Here is a 23,503-nt window from a genome sequence, read left to right as displayed (position 1 = left end):
ATTGTCGTCAAAAAATTTGTTTTGTGGTATGGCACTGGTGATGCTAATTGTGTGCCAAGCCCGGGACTCATTGAGTGATCCTTGTTTTATTTGAAGTTCAAGTAGTTACTTGAACCTCACTTTTATTCATGAAGCAATATCACCGTATGGCCTACTTTCGGGGAGCAATGGATTGAATAATTCGAATGACCCAAGATGCTGCGTTACAAAAAAATAATGTTACCAGTAACGATACCCTATGCTCTATATGGATGGACCTCATATCATCACTCACCTTGGCCGCCAAATTCACCTGGAGTGCCTCCTCTGAAAATATTCGGTATATTCTGTAGGGGCCTTAGAAGGTCTTTTTCATTAAATATGTTTCGTTCTGAATGAAATATCACAAAACATCAACCTCACTTCGGATGTGACCCCATGCTTATTAGAAAATGCATGATAAATGAATCACAGGTCATCGACTAACTATCGAACATATTTTTCTAGTAAGTTTTTTAAATGTAACCTAAGGAAAAATCTAACGGTCTCAAATCCCCAGACCTTGGTGGCCTCCGAATATTTCAATTATCTGAAGTTCACAGATTATCATAGATATACACCTGGTAGATTTTCAGTGAGAAACTGAAACTTTTGACTCTTTTATAGTTTGATTAGAAATTCATAGATCATGGTATAAAGTTTTGAAGAAGGAAAAAAGGGTCTTTGTTACAGAAATGTTTATGGTTTATATTGAAAAAACAAAAGTATGTTTATATCTGCAAAATTAATGGCCAGACTCTGTACTCCTTAATGACCAGACTCTGTACTTCTCTAGTGAGTGCAAATATCTAGGTGTTATCCTGGAAAGTAAACTCAACTGGGGGAAACACATAGATAAGACTTTTTCCAGAGCCACGGCGGCCATGTGGGCCTGCAAAAGACTCGTTGGAAAGACATGGGGCATGAAACCGGAAATGGTACTGTGGATTTACACAGCGGTAGTACGCCCTATTGTCACCTACGCATCTCTAGCATGGTGGACAAAAGCCGAGGAGGCCACCACACGCAGCCGGTTGTATAAATTGCAAAAGTTGGCATGCATTGGTGTTACAGGAGCTATGCAGACAGCTCCCACAGCAGCGCTGGAGGTCATACTTGACTTGCCTCCCTTACATCTATTGGATTGATGAAGAATTTATAGTTCTGCCCATTTTACTGTGAACTCAAAAAAGGTAGAAAGAAAATAGAATGGTTTTTTTTTGGCAATAAGAATCCTCCATTTAAAATACTTAGCATGTAATCTCTGCATTTATAATGAGTCAACTTTACAGTTATATTAAAAATAATCCCCAATAAACTTATTCTAATAGAACTTTCCAGCCTGTTCTCCACAGATTATCTTTGCTGTTCTCAGACTGCTACAACTTGACATCTATTGTCAGCCTCTGTATCGGAAAAGAAAAGTATACTATTCAGTGCTTAAGTCAAAACCACAGATTACAGATAATATCTGTAAACTGTGGTCAAAACACTTAACCTATATTGACATTTACTGGCAGTAAGGTAATATGACGGAACCATTGACATTATATTTTATATATAGCCTCCATATTGGTATTATTCTATATCTTACGGGAAACATAGCTGTTATGTTGGTGTAACTGGTGAAAAAATCTATGATTTTCATAAATGTCGAAATTACGGGAAGACATCAAATATATGCTAATTTTCTCGCACATTTTTCAGATATTATTCACATTGCATTTTACCCTATAGAAAATAGATCAAGGAACTTTCGTATATCGTTCACAGATCACTGTTCGGCAGAGGTCGAGCGCCTTTTGAGGAGATAGCTAAATTACCTGTTTTCTAGAATTTTGCACAAAAATGCGATTTTCGATATTTTTGTGAATTCAAACAAAAATTATCAGACTTTAAACGGACGCATGGGGGCTCAAGGGAAACGTCTTTTCTTCTACTTTGACGCTATAGGCTCGCCTACACTGCAGGATTCACTAGTTCTCTATGGTTTTCATTTTTCAACTTTTTCATTGATAGCCGGGTCTTTAAGACTAACCAATACAACATAACAATAATCAATGAAATAAAAAATGGTAAATAAGGCGTTCGACTTCATTAACATCTATTTATAATGAACCCTGGAAAAATAAAGAATTGACAACATTTTCAAGAGAAGGTACTATATTTCAAGCATGATCACAAAAACTCAAAATTACACAGATTTATCAGGCTGATGGTAAGGTACTCGTCACATCTTTTGTTGCGATTTCGTCATCCTTCACTTCCCACTTGGTCATTAGCGGGTTCCTTTCTGTTGTACCGACCGAGATATCTCCACCCATGTTGATGGGTCTGCCCAGCAGCCTCGTCGTAGGTCTCTTCTTATCACACTTGCAACGGTTGGATTTGCAGATTGGTATTTCTTTCTTTTGTTCTCTTTTCGCCTTCTCCGTTTTGCAGAAGCTGCAGCAGCTCTTAGCGGCAAGTTCAGGATTCATCCCGTCGAATTTAGTAGAATTTTATCGCTGCAAACTGTTAATTTTGGTAATGCGTTACGGATGTTACGACTTTTCGAAATTTCTAACTGTCATTTCATTTATTTAAGCTGGCGTCACTTGATCTTGCGCTTGCAAAAATCCTTCATCGTGATTGGGCAGAATCGTTTTGGAATAATTTTCCTTGAAAAAATTATTCAAAAGATTAATTTACTGGTTTGTTTATGATTTTAAATGAATGAATTTTTTTGAGATTGAACAAACATCTATATGTACAAATCGGATTATAAAAATGAATGATAAACATGTATCGGGTGTACCACATTCGTTGTCTAACGAGGAGATCTCAGAATCCATTTGAGATAGAAAAAAACTACTCTACTTTTTTCAGTAAAATCCATTGGTGTAATGATTTTTTTATTTCAATTATTATTATTATTTGAACTGGGTTCGTTGTGGCTCGGTAAGTCTTCCGGGAACTGCGACCATGTAGATCGTTTGTTCTCTACCCTACTCATTCATAGAAACCTAAGGATGGCGTCAATTACGTTTATAAAACTGACATCCTCCTTAGGGGCCTTGGCCGTTACCTCTCGGGTATCCAGGACAGGCTTCCCCATATGAATGGTTCTTAGGCCAGCCAGCTCTGGACACTTGCATACCATGTGTTCGGCTGTTTCTGATTCTGATCCACACAGCATACCAATTTTCTTGTGCTGACTTTCCCATACGGTACAAATTATGTTTGTACCGACAGTGCCCCGTCAACAGTCCCACCATCTCCCGAAGCTCGGCTCGTGACAGCTTCAAGAGCTTTTTGGCGTAGGTAGGTGAAATCTTCACGAATTTCTTGGCCTGAATAAGTCCAGAAGTGTTGGTCCAACGGGTTATCCTTTTATTCAACTCCCATTGCTGAGCCGCTGCCTCATATTGGTCTTTTCCCAGCCCATAGAAAGGCTCAGGTCCAGCAGGTGTTAACCTTGATGCACTTTTTGCTAGTACGTCTGCTCTTTCATTTCCTTCAACACCATAGTGCCCTGGTACCTATAGTAGAATCACTTTATTGCCTTTGGCCAGTTGCCATATGGTGTACGGCACTCTCAGATCAACAGAGACCCCTGTCAGTACGATTCCAGGAATCTCAGCATGGTCTAGCTGTCCGTGGTGATGTAGGCATACGCCCCTTTGAGGTTCATTTCAAAACACCCCCTAGCACATACGTATCTCGGTCTGTAAAATAGAGGGCTCACTTCCCAGGGCTTTGGAGATCCTCAGTTTAGGTCCATATACCCCAATGCCAGTTCCTCTCTCTGATTTTGATCCATCGGTGAACTCTACCTACAATCCTTTCCAAACCTAATATCCATCACCTACTATCCTTAACCATCCTCCAACCCGTCTAGCCAGCGTGGAGGATTAAGGCTAAAAACCCCCAAATTACAAATGGCGAATTTTAAAACAAAAGGAATAGTACCCCAGGTGGGTAGGAACCAATGTTCCAAATCCCACACCTTCAAGGTCTGCCTCACGGATTCTGGGGGAGGCAAAAATTCCCAATATAACAACACAGCAAGAACAACTTTGTTCGTTGCTGCATTCAACATACGAACAATGCAATCTAACAACAGATTAGAAGAATTGGAGGAGGAATTATCGTGGATAAAATGGGACATAATAGGCTTAAGCGAAACAAGAAGACCGGAACAACAAACAGGGATCACACTTAAGTCTGGCCATTTTCTGTACTTGAACAATAACGAAACAAACACTCATCTGGGTGGAGTGGGATTGCTGGTAAATAAGAGATTGAAGGACCGAATCGTTAAAGTATGTTCCATATCCTCGAGAGTCATATACCTGATCTTGCAGATATCTAGAAGGTATAGCCTCCAGATTATACAAGTGTACGCCCCCACTAGCGCTTCGGACGAAAACGAAGTTGAACAGCTATACGACGACATAACGGCAGCAAGAAGGGCCGAGAGAGCACATTTTTCGATAATAGTTGGTGATTTTAACGCCAAAGTGGGAAGTACCAACACCGATGGTATCCCGAACAGAGGAAATTTCGGTCTGGGTGTATCAAACGAAAGAGGAGAGACCCTAATGAACTATCTCCAAAGAGAGAACTTATTCTGCATGAACACCTTCTTTAAGAAGCCAACAAAGCGTAGATGGACATGGAGAAGCCCAGACTCAAGCACAAAGAACGAAATAGATTACATCATCAGCAATAAAAAGTACATAATTGCAGACGTAACAACGTTGAACAGGTTTGATGTAGGAAGCGACCATAGAATGACTAGGGCCAAGGTTATAATTGACACTAAATTAGAAAGAAATAAGTTACTGCGATCACACAAGTATCCAACGCTAGCGGAATTAAAACAACACGAAGATAAATATCAGAAAATTCTGAACAATAAACTGCTACAAACAACTGAGCTATCAACACTTGGAATTAACGAACTCGAACATAAAATCCAGTCAGGTATCCGAACAGCTACACGACAGGTATGTTATACTAGAAAACAACAGAACAACAAATTATCACAGCATACCAGAACATTGATGGACGAACGGAGAAATTCGAAGAAGGGTACAACAGAACACACCCAGCTGAATAAAAAGATTAAAAAGAATGTGCGAAGAGACATCAGGAACCACAACACAGAACTGATAAAAGCAGTCATTGAGGACAATAAGAATATGAAAGTTTTAAAAACAATCAACTCACTTGGAAGAAGACAAATACACCAATTGAAAAACGATAACGGAGAGATGGTACAAGGAAACAACGAACTCATCCAAATAGTTGAGACATTTTATGGAAAACTATATTCCTCACTGAACCAGAAGCCACTAGTTCATTCCACTAAGGTGACAAATGTCGGCTCAGAAGAAATACCAGATATCTCCAATGACGAAATCACTCTCGCCCTCTCGCAAATGAAAAGCGGTCGAGCCCCAGGCGAAGATGGAATTACAAAGGAGATGATACAGTTGGGAGGTGCAGCAACTCTCAATACCTTTAATATTCTCTTAAATAAGTGTTTACAAAGCGGAACAATACCTGACAACTGGAACAACGCCCAGGTCGTTCTTCTCTTCAAAAAGGGTGATAAATTCAACATCGAGAATTATAGACCAATAAGTCTCCTTCCACTTCCGTATAAATTACTGACAAAAGTGATTACGAACAGACTGACCACTAAATTTGACAGCTATCAACCTCCGGAACAGGCGGGCTTTCGTAGAGGTTTTGGCACTGCCGAACAAATTCAGAACATCAGAACACTAATCGAAAAGTGCAATGAATACAACATAACTGTTCATCTGGCCTTCATCGACTACAACAAGGCGTTCGACTCCATCGAGCTATGGGCTGTGTTTCAAGCGATGGACAATGCAAGGATAGATTCCAGATACAGAAGCCTTTTTGAGTACATATATGAAAAGGCAACGCTTCAAGTGAGGATCGGAGAAGGTTTATCAACTGGACTAATTCCTGTACGGAGAGGGGTGAGACAGGGTGACACTATTTCTCCGAAGCTTTTTACACTGGCACTGGAAGATGTTTTTAAAAACCTCCATTGGGAACACAGGGGCCTTAAGATCGATGGCCGATATTTAAATCACCTGCGTTTCGCGGATGATATTGTGCTTATCAGCAGCGACTTGGTCGAGTTGCAAGAAATGCTTTTGGAGTTGAAGACAGCTTCGGAGAGGGTGGGACTAACAATGAACCTAGCGAAGACTAAAATCCTCACAACAGAAGAGAGGAACATCCAGATAGGTATGGAAGCGATAGAAAGGGTTCAGGATTATATCTACCTGGGTCATCAAATAAAACTTGGAATAGAAAACCAGCAAGCCGAAATTCAAAGAAGAGTCCGTATGACTTAAGCCGCTACTGGAAAACTCAGCCACACCCTCAGAAATCCTGATATACCTATCAACCTCAAATCAAAAGTTTTCAACACCTGTATCCTTCCGATCCTCACATATGGGCTAGAGACGACTACTCTGACTTGCAGAAGCGCTAACAAGCTCAGAACAACACAAAGGGCCATTGAAAGACTAATGCTGGGCGTCAACCTCCAAGATCGCATAAGGAACGAAGAGATCAGACGGCGAACACGGGTGGAGGATGTAATAAAACGAGTTGCTACCATGAAGTGGGCTTGGGCAGGACACGTTGCTCGACAGGACGACACCCGTTGGACAAGACATATCATGCAGTGGAGACCGAGACTGCATAAAAGAAGCGTAGGACGACCCCCCAGAAGATGGATGGACGACATTAGAGAGACTGCGGGTCGTAACTGGTATAGAACAGCTAGGGATAGAGAAGAGTGGAAGAAAAGAGGGGAGGCCTATGTCCAGGAGTGGATTCTGAAAGGCTGCTAAAGAAGAAGAAGAAGAAGGTGAACCATATGGATGACATTTTGTCTGAACGATTTACAAAACTTATTGCACTAGGACGTTCTTTCGAAGAAGAAATAACATTCTCTTGGCTTTTTTGGAGACAGATGTTATGTGCTCAGACAAGAACATATCCTCAGTAATAATAACCCTCAGATCCGAGTGGGATGATACTGATCCAATTACGTGGGTGGCCAAGTGCTAAGAGAGCTTTGTATTTTGTTTCCCCATGTGGAGGTCCTTGCACTTGTCTAAGTTTTGGACCACCGCCGGTATGAATGCCAACCTTGCCTTCCTCCATGATTTCAGAATATAACCCCTTACAGAGCTGGCCTCGAAAAGGTCAGCTATCAAGGCTTCACCACCTTTCTGAAGCATGGCCGGAAAGATACCGTCCATGCCTGCTGATTTGAAGGGCTGAAAGTTTTTTTCTTCCATTCAATTCTTCCTGGTGTGAATAGTCTACCCCTGAAAATCCCACCTGGTAAGGTTGTATACCTCCCCAGCTGGGGGCTTCATTTTCGGTGGTAAACTGTTTGAAGCCAGCAAAGTGAGTCTTTAGCAGAGCTCTTAGGCTCTCTTCAGGATCATTCGTAAAGTCCCCACATGGCTTCTTTATTTGGCCAATTGGGTTAGAGTGATCCTTATATAGTACCTGTTGAAGTCTGGCTGCTGGGACTGTTTTATCTATTTCCTCACAGAAACTTCTCCAGAATTTCCTTTTGGCTTTTGTGACCGTAATTTATGATAACACAGATTGATGTTTTGAGAAATCTGTTACTCAAACGGAAATCTTGAAGCCAGATGTTTCATTTACTTTGGAACCTTCTCCGAATCGTTTCCGAGTAACATAATTGCATATATTTTATGACAGAGATATCCCAGTATCTGTTGGCAACTTCGTCGGCATAAGGAAGTATTTTTGTATGTGATTTCTATTGAACTACTCAATTATTGTGGTTTGGGGTGGTTTGCTACAGCCCCAAACCCCACTAGCTGACCTAGTGGAAATGACTAAGATTGAACGATATTAGCCAAATTTCAAGTTTTTTCATAGTTCCGATTTGAATTATTTTATGAAGAGCAGTGCAGTGACAAAGCAAAACAAGTGGTGTCTGCTGCAAAAAATTTACGAACTTAATGAAACTTCTACAGGTTGTTTGGGGGTGCTAAGGGATGATTCTGTCAAGTTATCCAAGACGAGGACCCTATGCTAACTTGAGGAGGGGCTGAAGAACCTCAACTTTTTTGCACTTTTTTCGGTTTTTTGCTTAGAACTTTCAACTTAATTAGTTTTCGACCAAAATGTTTATGATCAAAGTTGTAGATAATTGAATTCCTTATAATTTTGTTCGTTTAAACTTTTTTCTAAACCTCATATCAACCGAGATACAGCCAATCAAATTTAGAGGAATTTTCTCAAAATGTCAAAAATTGACAAAAAATAAAGGTTTTGACCCTGTAACTAACAATTACCAGCCGTTCTATGGTAATTATAGTAAATACTCAATATCGACATATTGAACACAAAGAGGTGGAGGCGGGAGTTAGCTTTGACTAAAAGCCTACGTTTATGTGAAGAGTAGATATTTCAATGTTATCGTGGCATGTTATCACCTTACTGTAAATTCCTATCAACCCATAATCATTTCGAACTTTGATAATCAGATCAACTGGGTTAAATCAATAAATAATAAACAAAAATAAATTGTAAAGAATGATTGTATATAACCCGAAAAAAGTCCAAAAATGTTGGGAATCTTCGGCCCTTCTCAAGTTAGCACAGGTTTCTCGTGTTGGATAACTGGACAGAGTCATCCCACAACACCCCCGAACAACCTATAGAAGTTTCATCAAGTTCGGAATTTTATCCAGCAGACCCCACTTTTTTGCTTTGACTACTGGACTATAAATTTGATCGATTATATCTCAGTTGATATTAGGTTTACGAAAAAGTTTGTGGATAAAACATTGAAGAGCATTTAATGATCTACAACTTTAAAAATGAACGTTTTGTTCGAAAACTACTTAGTTTAGAGGTAATGAGTAAAAAACTGAAAGAAGGCCGGAAATGTTGAGGTTCTTTGGCTGCCCTCAAGTAAGCACAGGGTCCTCGTGTAGGATAATTTGACAGAGACATCCCACAACACCCTCGAACAACCTGTAGAAGTTTCATTGAGTTCGGAATTTTTCCAGGAGACCCACCTTTTTTGAATTTGTCTACTAGACTAATATGTAAATTACGAGAAAATTATTTCGTGTAAGATATACATGTCAGACAGGCGTAATACTGCGGAGTGCAGTTCATCTGACACTGATGAAGATAATATAAAGAAATAATATCTAGGTATAGCAAGTACTTTATGATCAAAAAGAGGTAACATTGTACAAATCACATCAGCGGAAAGGGTCGAAGGGAATCTTCCTGTGGAAAGCATTCATGTCTAGTCTTGAAATCACTTTAGTGAGCTTGCACTCCTTCTTTCCGGTTTCCCTATTATCCACCCAGTTGTACACACCTTTCCCGATTATGTACTGGCTCTCGTCCACTTTCAAACATTTACAACGTATCGGTGGACATATTGGCTCCTCTTTCTTCTCTCTTTTCGACGCACACAAAGCACAACATGTTTTGGCATGCATTTTATTGGTTTAATTTTTTTTTTACTTTAATAACTGAGGATTTTGATGAAAATAAATGTATGAAATGAATTCTTTGACAGTTTCACACTGTCGCTGACATTATTGAAAAATTGATTATTTAAAAAAAAAAAACTGAAATCAGATGGACTAGATTGATTTCCTTATATTTCTAGCGAGTGTGGCACACAACATGAAGGAGATTGGTTCGGTCCTATATTACCAAAATTTTCAAATTTGTTTTTTGCACATAGCATCAACTTGGAAGATGAATAAATTATTTGATTAAATTATCTCCGAATGTCAATTAATATCTTCAGTTTATTGCTACAATTACCGTCTTGCTTGTAATTCTTACAATTACATTTTTGTTACGAACTATTCTATGAAAATAAGAATTCTATTTCATATATATTTTCTTTCTAGAACTGTTCTACTACTGTCAATTATAGAAGGATCGACCAAGGCAGGACCACAAAAAAGTACCTGTATTTTTCGAGATCACCAAATCATATGCGAGAAACATCTGCCCAGCTTGGAATATCCGGTGAATACCACAAACCTAGAAATTCGTAATATCGATTGGCTGGAATTAAACTTCCAAGATTTGGTCGAGAAATTTCCATTTGTCCAGAACGTAACTGTGATACATGGTAGAAATGTAACCAAACTAGTTCCGCCTCCTGCTGAGAACAACATACAGGTAATATAAAAAAGCACCAAGTAACAGGCCAATTGAAAAGTCCCTGGTCTACCACAGTAAAACACATTTTTTTGGCAAAATTCGATTTTATTATTCAACATAGTTGCCTTCGAGGGCGATACAGCAATTATAGCGATCTTCCAACTTTTCGATAACATTTTTGTAGTACGATTTGTCTTTCTATTCGCTTCAAAATAGGCCTCAGTTTCGGCGATTACTTCTTCATTGGCGCTGAATTTCTTAGCAGCGAGCATTCTTTTGAGGTCTGAGAACAGGAAAAAGTCGCTGGGGGCCAGATCTGGCGAATACGGTGGATGCAGAAGCAATTCGAAGTCCAATTAATGCAATTTTGCCATTGTTTTCATTGATTTGTGACACGGCACATTGTCTCGATGAAATAGCGCGTTTTACTTCTTCAAAAAAACGATTTCATTTTTTAACGATTTCATCCTTAAACGATCCAATAACGCTAAAAAATTATCGCTGTTGATGGTCTGGCTCTTTTGGAGGTAATCAATGAATATTATACGTTGCGCATCCCAGAATATCTACTGATGACATAACACGGCCAGCTGACTGTTGTGTTTTTCCTCGCTTTGGATTCGGTTCATCGTATGCAGTCCACACAGCTGACTGTCGCATTGGACTCCGGAGTGAAATGATGGAGCCATGTTTCTTCCATTTTCACATATCGACGCAAAAATTCAGGTTTATTGCACTTAAATAGCTTCAAACACTGCTCGGAATCATTAACACGTTGCTTTTGAACGATTGTGAGCTCGCGTGGAACCCATTTTGCACACAGCTTTCTCATGTACAGGGTGGGCAAATAAGCGAGGTAAGCGGCTATATCTCAGGAACCACTCATCGTAGAGACTTGCGGTAAAAAATTTTACCACTAAAGTAAACAAAAGAAATCACTGGAAATTGTTTTGAAATTCATACCTCCACCGCTAGGGGGCGTAATAGCTATCGTCGAGTAGAAAAATGCATTTTACTCGAAAAATTTTCATATTAAGTTGGAAAAAAAATATCATCACTGTAAACCTTGGAAAATTCTCTATCTGTTTGAATTGTCACTTTCGATTGTGCGACATCAAATAAGGGTGGGGGAAAGATAGAAATCTGACCGATTGAAATGTCTGTAACTTCAGTTTGGTTCAACATTTTTGAGCAAATTAGATCTTATTTGAGAGAGAACATCTTGTTGATTAAGGAAAAAATGTACTCATGATGAATTTGATTCAGCTGCTTCCGATAGGGAGCGCTAAGTCAGAAGTTCATTGTTTTGTTCATTTTTCTCTGAAATTTCAAATGTAATGATAGGATTTTTTTAACAGAAACAAAAATTTCATCGAATTTGCATGAAAAAAGCTAAAGGTCGCAAAGCGATAATTTCAGACGTTCTGAAGTTATGGCCGAAAGAAGATATTCTTCAACTGATGCACTGCTAAAAACCAAATTAAGTCTTCAAGTTCTAACAGAAACAGAAATCCCATCAAATTTCTATGAAAAAATCAAAAGGTCGCAAAGCGATAGCTTCAGGGGTTCTCTAGTTATGGACGAAAAAAGATATTCTTCAACTGATGCACTGAAAAACTAAATTGTGTCTTCTTTCGGCCATAACTCCAGAACGTCTTAAGCTATCGCTTTGCGACCTTTTGGTTTTTTCATACAAATTTGATGGGATTTCTGTTTCTGTTAGAAATTGAAGACTCAATTTGGTTTTTCGCTGTGCATCAGTTGAAGAATATCTTCTTTCGGCCATAACTTCAGAACGCCTGAAACTATCGCTTTGCGACCTCCAGGTTTTTTTATGCAAATTCAATGAAATTTTTGTTTCTGTTAAGAAAATCCTATCATTACATTTGAAATTTCAGAGAAAAATGAACAAAACAATGAACTTCTGACTTAGCGCTCCCTATCGGAAGCAGCTGAATCAAATTCATCATGAGTATATTTTTTCCTTAATCAACAAGATGTTGTCTTTCAAATAAGATCTAATTTGCTCAAAAATGTTGAGCCAAACTGAAGTTACAGACATTTCAATCGGTCAGATTTCTATCTTTCCCCCACCCTTATTTGATGTCGCAAAATAGAAAGTGACAATTCTAACAGATAGAGAATTTTCCAAGGTTTACAGTGATGATATTTTTTTTCCAACTTAATATGAAAATTTTTCGAGTAAAATGCATTTTTCTACTCGACGATGGCTATTACGCCCCCTAGCGGTGGAGGTATGAACTTCAAAACAATTTCCAGTGTTTTCTTTTGTTTACTTTAGTGGTAAAATTTTTTACCGCAAGTCTCTACGATGAGTGGATCCTGAGATATAGCCGCTTACCTCGCTTATTTGCCCACCCTGTACAATATTCGTGAATGATATCATGTACATGTTCACATGATATCTTCACAATATCTGCTATCTTGATCAACTCCACTTTAGGGTCATTCAAAATTATTTTGTGAACTTTTTGATTTTTTCGTCGGTGACAGCCTCTTTTGGGAGTCCACTGCGTTCGCCGTCTTCGTTGCTCATTTCACCACGTTTAAACTTAGCATACCAATCAATGATTGTTGATTTTCCTGTTACAGACCTAGGAAACTCTTCATCAAGCCAAGATTTTGCTTCAACTGTATTTTTCCCTTCAAAAAGCATTATTTTATCAGCACTTGAAAATCTTATTCTCCTTCTTTTTTCAAATAACTAAAGTAGCTACCATCACAACGCAATATCTCACAAACTAATGGTCGGACTTCTGTCAAATGTTGACACGTATTGTTTGAAGGTTGGTACTAACTAAAACTCATATGGATTTAATACTAGCACCGCCATCTGTGCATTAGACCGGGGACTTTTCAATTGGCCTCATATATCATTCCGAGTACCGAAATCAGCACCGAACGAGGCTTCTTTCTACACTACCCAACAGCCAACATTTTTTCATTGCAAGAAACCTGCTAACAAATTTTCTGATTGTTGATTCAGAGCTAAAACAAGTATCCGAATAAGTAAAGGAAAAAGAAATAGAGGCAGAGGATTCACAAAGCTCCGTCAAACTCGAAATGATAAAAGAAACGCACATCTAGCTGAAGAAAGTTCCGTTAGTGCATTCAGCTGTAATATAGAAGATGAAACTCATTTATATTAGATGTCGGAGCAACAAGTCATTTTGGTATAAGGGCGATGTTATCATCAGCAATTTAAAGTCGCCAATATTTCTATTAGGAAATTGATTTCTCGCATATCGCTTGGTGGAACATAACTTTAATATTGATGAAAAGAAATAAATAAAATACTTGACTATATGTTTCACAATTTAATAAGTTGTTTTCACAATCAAATTGTCAAACGTATAGTCAAGTGTTTTATTTTATTTTCTTTTATTAATATTTCTATTAGGTATATCTTCGAATCAACTCAAGGCATTTGCCGCCTACAATGTATTCTTCTTGAATTTCCTTCTCAACTAGAACTAGCTAACGATTGGATTTAGATTTAAATATTTTCTTCCATCTTTCTCTTCAGTTTTTCGGCAAGCGGGCCGAACTGCATATTAAGAAACCACTTCAATTACATAGTCCTGATTATAACATTTTTTAGGTCTTGACTTTGAACAATTTGAGATTGAAACGAATACGTAAAGAATTCTTCATAAATTTCACCAAACTGGAAGAGCTTAGTTTGAGATTCAATCATCTGAAGCATTTACCCAAACAAATCCAACTTCCCACAGTTAAAACAATATTATTGTCAGGTAAAATACTCATTCACTATTATTGATTTTATGATCAGCAACTCATAAGAGATAATCGTAGATTTAGGTATAAACATTATTGAATAATATAGAATCTCCTATGGTCAAATAATCAATGCGTTTTGTTTATTTCAATGATAATAAGTAATTTAGTAGTACGAAAAATTGTATCTTTTTAGGTAACAAATGGAATTGTTCGTTGAATCTGGATTGGGTCTTAGAACTCAATGAAACCATCGTACGAGATCTAAGAAACTTAACATGTCATGAAGAACCGTACCCAGGAAAATCACTAATAGAAATTGCAAAGTTTATAAGGGTAAGAATTGAAGGAATTAATTTCATTTTGATATCATGTGAAATTATCATTTGTAGGAAATCGAAGATGAATGTCCACTAAAATGTTCTTGTTCTATGCCCAAAGTAGTCATAGAGCCTGAAACGGAAGTTTTGGAACCCATAATTTCTGTGGATTGTTCCTACAAAGGATTTTCAGTTTTTCCAGAAACTCTACCATCAAAAACCAAAACTCTATACCTCCAAGGAAATGAAATAAGCAGTATCTCACCTCTACGCACAAATCCCTTGTATGAAAATATCCTAGATATATTTTTAGATTACAACAAAATTTCATCGGTTGAAGAATTAGAAGGCTCACTTTGGTTGACACAATTCAGGGTCTTGTCATTGAGAGGAAATAGGCTTTCTCAGGTAACTTAACCTGTGCTAACAAAAACTCCTCAGTGAATCATTTAACGTTTTCAACTTTCAGATACCAAGCTACGCTATAGACAATGCCCTTCGACAAAATTCTAATATGCCGAATGCAGTTAGATTACGCTTAGGTGGTAACCCATGGAGATGCGATTGTCCATTTACCCCTGTTTTCCAAGAAATGCTTCAAAAATTTTCTCATCAAATAAGTGATTTAATGGAAATAAAATGTTCCTATGTAGAGGGAGATGAAAACTCTATGGTTCCAGTGAGTTACCTCAATTTCAAGCCAAATTTTGATATGTAATATTGTATACCATCTTCATTTCAGATTATTGGACTTTCGCGAAGTTCCTTGTGTCGATTTCCTTCAGAATACAGTGTTCAAGCTTTGGATCTCATTAATGTGATTTTAGTGTTCCTTATAATTGGTGTATTAGCCAAACTAGCTTATGATTACTACCACTTCAAAAGAACTGGTCGTGTTCCTTGGATAGTGACCAAAATGCCATAAGACTTTTATATTATTTATTTAATAAAAATTGGTACCAATTTTATGATTCCTATATACATCCTCAGAAAAAATGAGCGCACAAAAATATTAAATTGAGCTGATATAGTATAGCTCATTCAGGAATTATTGACATCGACATTATTGACATGAGTAAGTAGTTTTGGCAGAGTTTTCTCTAATTCCAGGAGACGATTCAACTGAGTTTCAGATATGAGATGAAAAAATAAAAACATAACACAACTTTTTCATTTTGTTTAATGTTATCTTATAACTATTTTATATGTACATAAGTAATGAGCCTTTTTCTTCCATGGATCAGTAGATATGGTATGGAGGGTTTCCATATTTATTGAAGAGCTCATTCCACCATAATACATTCTTGAAATCGTCAAAATCAATGCGAATCTTTAATCTCTCGTCAATATCTAGATATTCAGTTTGGTAGTTGTTCCTTGATTTGAATGTAGGCCATACTATGTTTCCTAATTCAATGTTCCCAATCGAAGGTGTTGGATTGCTACAAATTGACAATATTTCATAATATGAAAAATATTTCCATTCTAAAAATTTATATCTATCTGTGAATCATAAATTAATGGAAGAAAATTTTTACATATTAGTTTTCGGAAAGAATTGTAGAATTAAAAATTTAATTTTCTGTTTTGGTTGAGATAATAAATTTCGTGATTGGCCACGTTCAGCAGAAGAAACAATTGTCAATATTTTATGGATTTTCTGCTCATTATATTGGTAACGTGTTGAGTAACTGAGTGACAATTAACAATTGTTACTGGTTTTGGGATGAAATTTAATTACAACAATAATGACAACTGAACATATAATTTCTATAAAGCTTTCTAAATTTCATTTGAACAGAGGATGTGTATTTTCATGAAAATTTCATTTCTTGGAATAACTGATCTATTTTCACTGTCTGAATTAAGCGAGAGACATTCTAATTTCGGATATCAAACAGTTAGTAATTTAATAGTGTTAATAGCAGAAGCTGCGATATTCTTATTTGATAGTTCAATTACAAGATATTTCCAAACGACGTAATATTCTTTCACTATTTCTGATAACTCGAATTTAGCAGTAAATTTTATAATATTCAGCTTCGATTTATTACTAATACAGGACAATTTTCATATCTTGATGACCGAATGGAATAACAATATGTTCTGTCCAGTTTACATAAACTTCCATTCAGATTATTTCTAAGGAGGGAATCAAATATATTACCTATATTTGGCGAAGTTGGTCCACATTCTTATCATTCGTTCCCTAACATTATAATCGGCCTCTTTTTTCGAAACATTATTTAACGTATCGAATAGAAAGAGGAGTTCTTCCGCATGTACCACACCTGAAAACAGTTCTTATCAATCACATGTGATTATTCAACTTTAATAGGTTCCACGCATATAATCACGTTTTTGAGAAGAGAATTTTGATTTTTGAAGAAATTTATAAATATAAAATTCTATAATGAAAATCTCTGAAATGAAAATCAGTGTCTCACTATAGTATTTTCAAATATAAAACGTAGCAATTCAAACAAAATTGGCGATTAAATAGGAAGATCTTCGAAGAGAACGAGTTACTGTCCGTCCAGAGTCAAACTGAAGATAATTCACATAATACAGTTTGTACGGACAAAACATCTCAACATGAGATATGTATTTGCATATAACTTTGTTTTATATTCGAATTCTTCATTTTTGGATCATGAAAATATTGCAGGAAAATCAAAATGATCACATTATGTTTACCACCTCTATCTACAAACTATGCGAGAAAAATAATATAATTGCTACACAGCAGAAAGGATGTTTCAAGAAGGTACTAGAATCGAAGGAACAGCTTGTAATATATTCCATCATATGCAATCAAGCCATCAGGAACATAAGAAAAATTCTTATAATTCAAATCAAAATATGTCATCACATATTTTGATTTTGAGAAGGCTTTCGACTCACTTCCTCATGACTGGCTGACGAAAATTTCGGAAATATACAAGGTCGATCCAATTATAACAATTTTTCTGAAGTTCGAAATGGGCAATTGGAAAACGAACATGGAGCTTTCCACGGAAAACATAACAACTTGACAGATCCCAATTAAGAAGGAGATTCTCCAAGGAGTCTCCTTGAACCCTTTATGGATCTGCTTTGCGCTAAACACACTCTCTAAACAGCTTAACGCTACTGAAGAAGGGTTTCAATATTGAAGGCAATAGTATTACTACCACTCTCAATCCTTTGCTGTACATGGATGATTTGAAACTGATAACAGGCAATAAGAACCATTATCAAGCTATAAATTATGGTCAAACAAGTGGAAAGTTTTCGAAAGATGCAGGTATGGAATTTGGATTGAAGTGTCGTACTCTCAAGTTTAGTGAAAGAATTCAAGATGAATCGATTACTCTAGTAAAAGGATAGGAAATAGAAGAAATGAAGTCGAATGATCTTCACAAATTCCTTGGAATGATACAGAACCACCAGAGAATGAAGCAAGACTTAACGGCTAAGTTCATAAGCAGAACCAAAAAAATTTTAAAAACAAACCTCAACAGCAAGAACATAACGAAAGTCATCAATACCTATGCATGTTAAATTTTGATATACTCATTCGGAGTAGTTCCTTAGAGCAAAGCAGACATCGAAATCTTGCAACGCAAACAAGCATTATCCGAAAAGCAGCATTGAAAGGACAAGATTGCCGTGAAATGAAGGAGACAGGGGTCTTATATGGACATCATTGAACTACGAGAATACTTCAGAGATCCAGCAAGTACTTCAGAGGCCTATAAAATACTGTATGAAGCTGAGGAATTAACACCTTTACAACTTCACACGGAATAATTTTCATGCAACAGCATGACGATCCAAGAAAAACTGCAAAGATGGAGAGAGACATGGCAGACATTTCAACGAGGTGAACCAGGATCATGTCGATATTGAAGTGTCGAACTATTGGCTCACATCAGGTGCAATGTATCCAGAAACGGAAGGTATTCTTTCAACTGTCTAAGATCAAGTGATCTAATCGAGAAATTACTGCAAGCATATCATATATGATCGAACTATTACTGACGATCGATGCCAATATGGGTGTCCAGCGAATGACACAATCCAACATATCACGGAGAGATGTCAAATGTTTGCAGGAGATCAATTTAAAAAAGACATGATGCTGTAAGAAAGATACTACACCAATGTTAAAATGCCTAGAGCACGTGTACGCGGAATTTATCGCCAGCTAACCGTACGAACAGAAATCCAACTACTGTTATGAGATATTGTCAAGTGTGGTTTGATAATGCCCAAAATTGAAGAAGAGTAGGCATCGGACGTTGAAGGGGACAAATAGAGTTCAAGATCGACGTCTGAGACTTATGGCCATTAGAGACCGACTTGCGACAACTCGATCTTTGGCTGATGAGTTGTTAGGAGAACAACTCCATCTTGTAACTGTCCGAACGGTTTACTGCTGAATAAGTTGTTTTGGACGGTTGAGCGTCGCCGGCAACGATTACAGTTGTGCAGAAAACGTCAACAATGCAATGTGGAATGGCATAAGGTCGTCTTTTCTGATGAATCTCAATTCTCCTTGGGTGAACATGATGGCCGAAGAAGGGTGAGACGACGTCGGGGAGAAAGACGTGAACCTCAGTTTGATGTTGAGTGCATGTACACCAGCCAGCAGACGTTATGGTATCGAGTGATATTGTACATGCGAGTAGGTCACCTTTAATCTTTATTTTAGGTAACATGACTGCGCTGCGTTACCTACAAGTGGAGCCTTATGTTCTCCCTTACCTTAACCGGCTCGAAAATCCAATATTTCAGCAAGATAATGCCCGACCTCATATTGCCAGAGTTAGTTTAAACTTTTTCTTTTTTGGTCGCCCAGATCCCCCGATCTTTCGCCCATTGAGGGAGTTGATAAGGCTCCACTATTTTTCGAAGGTAACGCAGCGAGTCATGTTACCTCGAATGAAGACTAATTTTTCAGATTTTGCTCGGATATTTGTGTAAATTGCGTAAAAAAAACCGTTATTTATGGTTCCAAGAAGTGAATTAAAGAGAAGAAGACCTAAGTAGAAAAAAAAGCTGTTCTCATTTGAGGACGCTGGGCTGTTTCAGCTAACTTTAAAGTTACAAGTGAATATGAATTCACAATGTTTTACTTAACATACTTACCATGTAGACCAAGAGCAAAATATCTTCCTGAAAGACCGTTCCTTCCAAATTGACTTTCGTAACGAAAATGGTAAAAATAGAGTGGAATATGCTTGCTCATCAATTCAGCTGTTTAATAAATGGGTCTCCGTAAATTGGTCTTCCGTAAAATACTGAAAAAGTTGAACTATATGTTATATACGATTTTAATGATTTTTTATACAAGGTGTTCCGGAAGTAACTGTACATAATCTCACCAGAGGTAGAGTAGAACTAGGTGAGTACGGATTGACTACAAAAAAAATAATTTTTGCCTTTCCTAAGAAAGCTACAGGGTGAATTTGCATATTCATGAAAATGATTAAACCATCATCAGAACCAAACTTATTGACAGAATTTATTTGAACTTTTTCGAAGCGACCCATGTGAATATTTTGCCATAGCCTCCAAGATCCCCCGATCTTTAGCTCATTAAGGGATTTAATATGGCCCCACTATTTCTTGAAGGTAACGCAGCGCTGTCATGTTACCTCGAATGAAGACCAAGGTGACCTACTTGCATGTACAATAGCATAGCGCCCCATACCATAACGCCTAATGTTCGGTGGGGTTAGAACTATTAAGTAGTAGGCTGGTGCCAGAATTGTCAAATAACTTGTTACTTTGTTCAGTTATTATCTGAAACCATCACTCAATTTTTTTAAAAACCTATATCCTCTTTGATAAGTAAAGTCCTATTAAATACATAATCATGCTGATACCAACACTCTACATACCGTACAAATGACAATGTCTGTAGAAATTTCTCTACATAATTAAAAAAACTCACATAACAACTGTCAACAAAGTTATTTGACAATTCTGACTCCAGCCTTCTACTAAATCATTTATCATGTTGATATAACAATGTATTTTCGTAACCATTCCATTAGAAAAGTTCTATCAGTGGATTTCCATAAATATCAGAATTGTAGAATAACTTACTTAGTTGACAATTGGTAAGTGAAACAATCACTCGAGTTTTATAAATTATGAACAATTTCTACCGACATTGCCAGTTGTAAGCTATGTAGAGTTTTGGTATCACCATGATTATGTGATTGATAGGACGTTACTTATCAAAACAAGATATAGGTTCTCACAAAAATTGAGTGATGGTTATTGGTTTCACATAACAACTGAACGAAGTAACATGTTCAAATTTACGTAGCTAAAGTCGATATTTTTGTAGAGTGTGATACATTATTGAATTCTTAATTTTTTTCTATATCACCTCATAAGGAAAACCAATATGGCGTCCATAAGAAAAAAAATTGACTATCGCGTCTCCGAAACAATTAAAAAAAAAGAGTTTTTCCGAGATTTCTCGAGAACCATTAGAGATATTTTAAATTTGTTAACATTAACATTTGTCCTCATTTGAGGACGCTGGGCTGTTTTAGCTAACTTCAAAGTTTCAAGTCAATATGATTCACAATGTGTTACTTAACTTACATACTTACCATGTAGACCAACAGGAAAAGATCTTCCTGGAAGAGCGTTCCTTCCAAATTGACTTTCGAAACGAAAATGGTAAAAATAGAGTGGAATGTACTTGCTCATCAGTTCAGCTGTTTTACAAATGGGTCTCATAAATTGGTCTTCGGTAAAATACTGTAAAAGTTGAACCATATATAATATACGATTTTAATGATTTACTATACAGGGTGAATGGGAAACTGTACATAATCTCACCAGAAGTAGAGTAGGACTAGGTGAGTACGGATTGAATACAACAAATTAATTTTTGCTTTCCTAAAAAAGCTACAGGGTGAGTTTGTTTGAATATTCATGGAAATTATTAAACCATCATCAAAACCAAACTTATTGACGGAATTTATTGAAACTTGGGATGTAATTGACACATGGTGAGGTCGAGTCAGTAGATAGTAATTATTTCAATATTCCAGGACCGATCTCATTATTTCTCATTTAGAGTGTTCAGGTTAAAAATATTACTTTGTTTTTTTTAATTTGTTTCATCATTGTTTTATTTCCGAAAAGAACATAAATTCAGCTTCTATAAGCGGTATCACTCAAAACTGTCACATCTAACATTCATTTTTTATAACTTTTTGAAATTAGACAAACTGCCAAAAAATTGATTTATTCACACAAAAAGGGCTGAGATATCTCGTGATTGAACATAAAACCTTAAATTTTTCCTGAAAAATCATTCAGAAGGTCAGGAGCTTCAATAAACTCATTGAATAAAGAAACAACAACAAAATGAAAAACTTCGAAGTCATAAAAATACAAAAGAAAACGAATGAATTCTTCATATTAGAATCCGATAAAAGTCATTTGCAGAGTTGTTCGAATTGAAAACCATTTTCTTATTACAAAATATAATAATAATAAACGTCTTCATTAGACGAAAGTTTAAATAGTTAAACTTTCGTCTAATAAAGAGAAAAGATATAGAGCTTTTCTCACATATTTAAGAAAGAAATTGTAAACTAGAAACTAGTAGAAGGTTTCTTGACTGGATGTGTTCAGCATTAGCCGTATCCACCATTAGTCATAAGAAATAATCAAGTTGGTTAAAATCGAAGAGAAAAGCAACCGAAATATTCGAAATATTAAAACGAGCAATCAATTACTGAAGAGATCAAGCTAGAGATTAAATCACAGAAATATCAAGACCCATACTATAAAAAGATTATTACCAAAAAAAAAAAGGAAAACGGCAGATACAAGTTGATTATGACACTGAGCAAAGTATCTAATCGACCAGTAATTTACAGAAGAATAGCAGAATTCATTGAAGATAATAAAATAAAACCTGAAAACCAGTTCGGTTTTCGCAAAGGGCACTCAACAATACATCGATTGGTATGACTAAAACAGAAAATAAACCTCTCCACAAACACCAGTGTTATATATCCCACTTACTCCTGACCCATGAAAAATTCAATGAAAAAGCAGGATTTTCTGTGTACAACTTTATTTCAATCCTACAAATGGAGTTCGACAATCAAAATGAAGAAAAAAAATGGATAAGAAAAAAATGACCGTCCTAGATATAGGACGTCATCAGGAGGATTTATGACTTTAATCTGAAATTTGTATGATAATTTAAGAAACATTCAACGTGGAGTTCGATGCCACATTTCAAACACCTCGTTGTGGTTTTGAAATGACAGTGACGGCATCTTGTTTGTTTATCCTGTTGGTTGCATAATAATTGATACCATCATACCATCGAGTTGGGATATTGTTTACAGGAGGGCGGAGGAGGAGCTTAGAGAACTGTATAGTTGGCTAAATTATAGTCTCCTAAGTTTAAACCTAAAAAAGACAAAGTATATCGCTTTTTCTGTTTCCGATGTTGGTGGGCCGCTTAAAAATCCATAACGAATACTGTGTCGACCATGTCAATGACCATGTCATGACACTGTCAATGCGAAATAATAAAAAATGTAGAAAATATTAAATATCTAGGTGTTATTGTCGATAATCATCTGAGATGGAACGAACACGCCTATTACATCAATAAAAAAATAAGAAACTTGCTTTATCGGTTCTATCAACTGAGGGAGATTTTAAATACTAAAATGATTAGAATTGTTTATATATCATTGGTCGAATCTATACTGAGATATTGTTTGATAGTTTGGGGGGGTTGCTTTAGGAACGCTCTGAATAATGTCTTCGTCACTCAAAATTATGTTCTCAAAGTTATATATAAAAAAAAAAACGGACATATTCCACAGAGTCTCTATACAAAGAAGCAAATATTCTTCCCCTGAGAGCGCTTTTCATCCACAGCTGCCTCATCTATCTACCAAAAATTAGATTTATGCTTCCGGACTACACTGTAGATTATAATCTAAGAATAGGGTCATTGCGAACTAGACTATATACCAAAGCTCATACTCAGAGATTCGTAACTTACTTTGCTCCAAAATTTTTCAATAGACTTCCTCCTACCATAAAATCAACAGTAAATAACAAGAGAAACTTTAATGTAATAACGAAGAAATATATTCAGGAACACTATGGGACGTTTCTTGACTTATTATAAA

The 23,503-nt window shown here is 36.6% G+C and overlaps 2 protein-coding genes across 5 annotated transcripts in view; one reads left to right on the top strand and one right to left on the bottom strand.

The window, feature by feature from the left end:
- The window catches only part of LOC123682498 (protein singed wings 2), a 53,632-nt gene extending 38,340 nt beyond the window's left edge, over window positions 1-15,292 (top strand). For both annotated transcript variants that reach the window (XM_045621139.1, XM_045621140.1), the window contains exons 2-7: window positions 9,987-10,263; window positions 13,868-14,021; window positions 14,201-14,340; window positions 14,397-14,732; window positions 14,794-15,003; window positions 15,067-15,292. In XM_045621139.1, the coding sequence (XP_045477095.1) occupies window positions 9,987-10,263; window positions 13,868-14,021; window positions 14,201-14,340; window positions 14,397-14,732; window positions 14,794-15,003; window positions 15,067-15,249 (1,300 nt within the window). In that variant the 3' untranslated portion in view covers window positions 15,250-15,292. The remainder of the gene's footprint in view (window positions 1-9,986; window positions 10,264-13,867; window positions 14,022-14,200; window positions 14,341-14,396; window positions 14,733-14,793; window positions 15,004-15,066) is intronic.
- A 196-nt stretch (window positions 15,293-15,488) lies between these two features.
- The window catches only part of LOC123682660 (cholinesterase 2-like), a 32,227-nt gene continuing 24,212 nt past the window's right edge, over window positions 15,489-23,503 (bottom strand). For 2 of the 3 annotated variants that reach the window (XM_045621407.1, XM_045621408.1), the window contains exons 8-10: window positions 20,939-21,089; window positions 16,492-16,615; window positions 15,489-15,766 (exon numbers count right to left, since the gene is read on the bottom strand). In XM_045621407.1, coding sequence (XP_045477363.1) covers window positions 15,565-15,766; window positions 16,492-16,615; window positions 20,939-21,089 — 477 coding nt within the window. In that variant the 3' untranslated portion in view covers window positions 15,489-15,564. Of the gene's footprint in view, window positions 15,767-16,491; window positions 16,616-19,457; window positions 19,610-20,938; window positions 21,090-23,503 lie in introns of all 3 variants that reach the window. The other variant, XR_006747843.1, reaches the window with a different exon arrangement.

The sequence above is a fragment of the Harmonia axyridis genome, chromosome 6 (genome assembly GCF_914767665.1).
Source record: "Harmonia axyridis chromosome 6, icHarAxyr1.1, whole genome shotgun sequence".
Taxonomy (NCBI): domain Eukaryota; kingdom Metazoa; phylum Arthropoda; class Insecta; order Coleoptera; family Coccinellidae; genus Harmonia; species Harmonia axyridis.
This window is presented reverse-complemented; position numbering and strand designations above follow the sequence as displayed.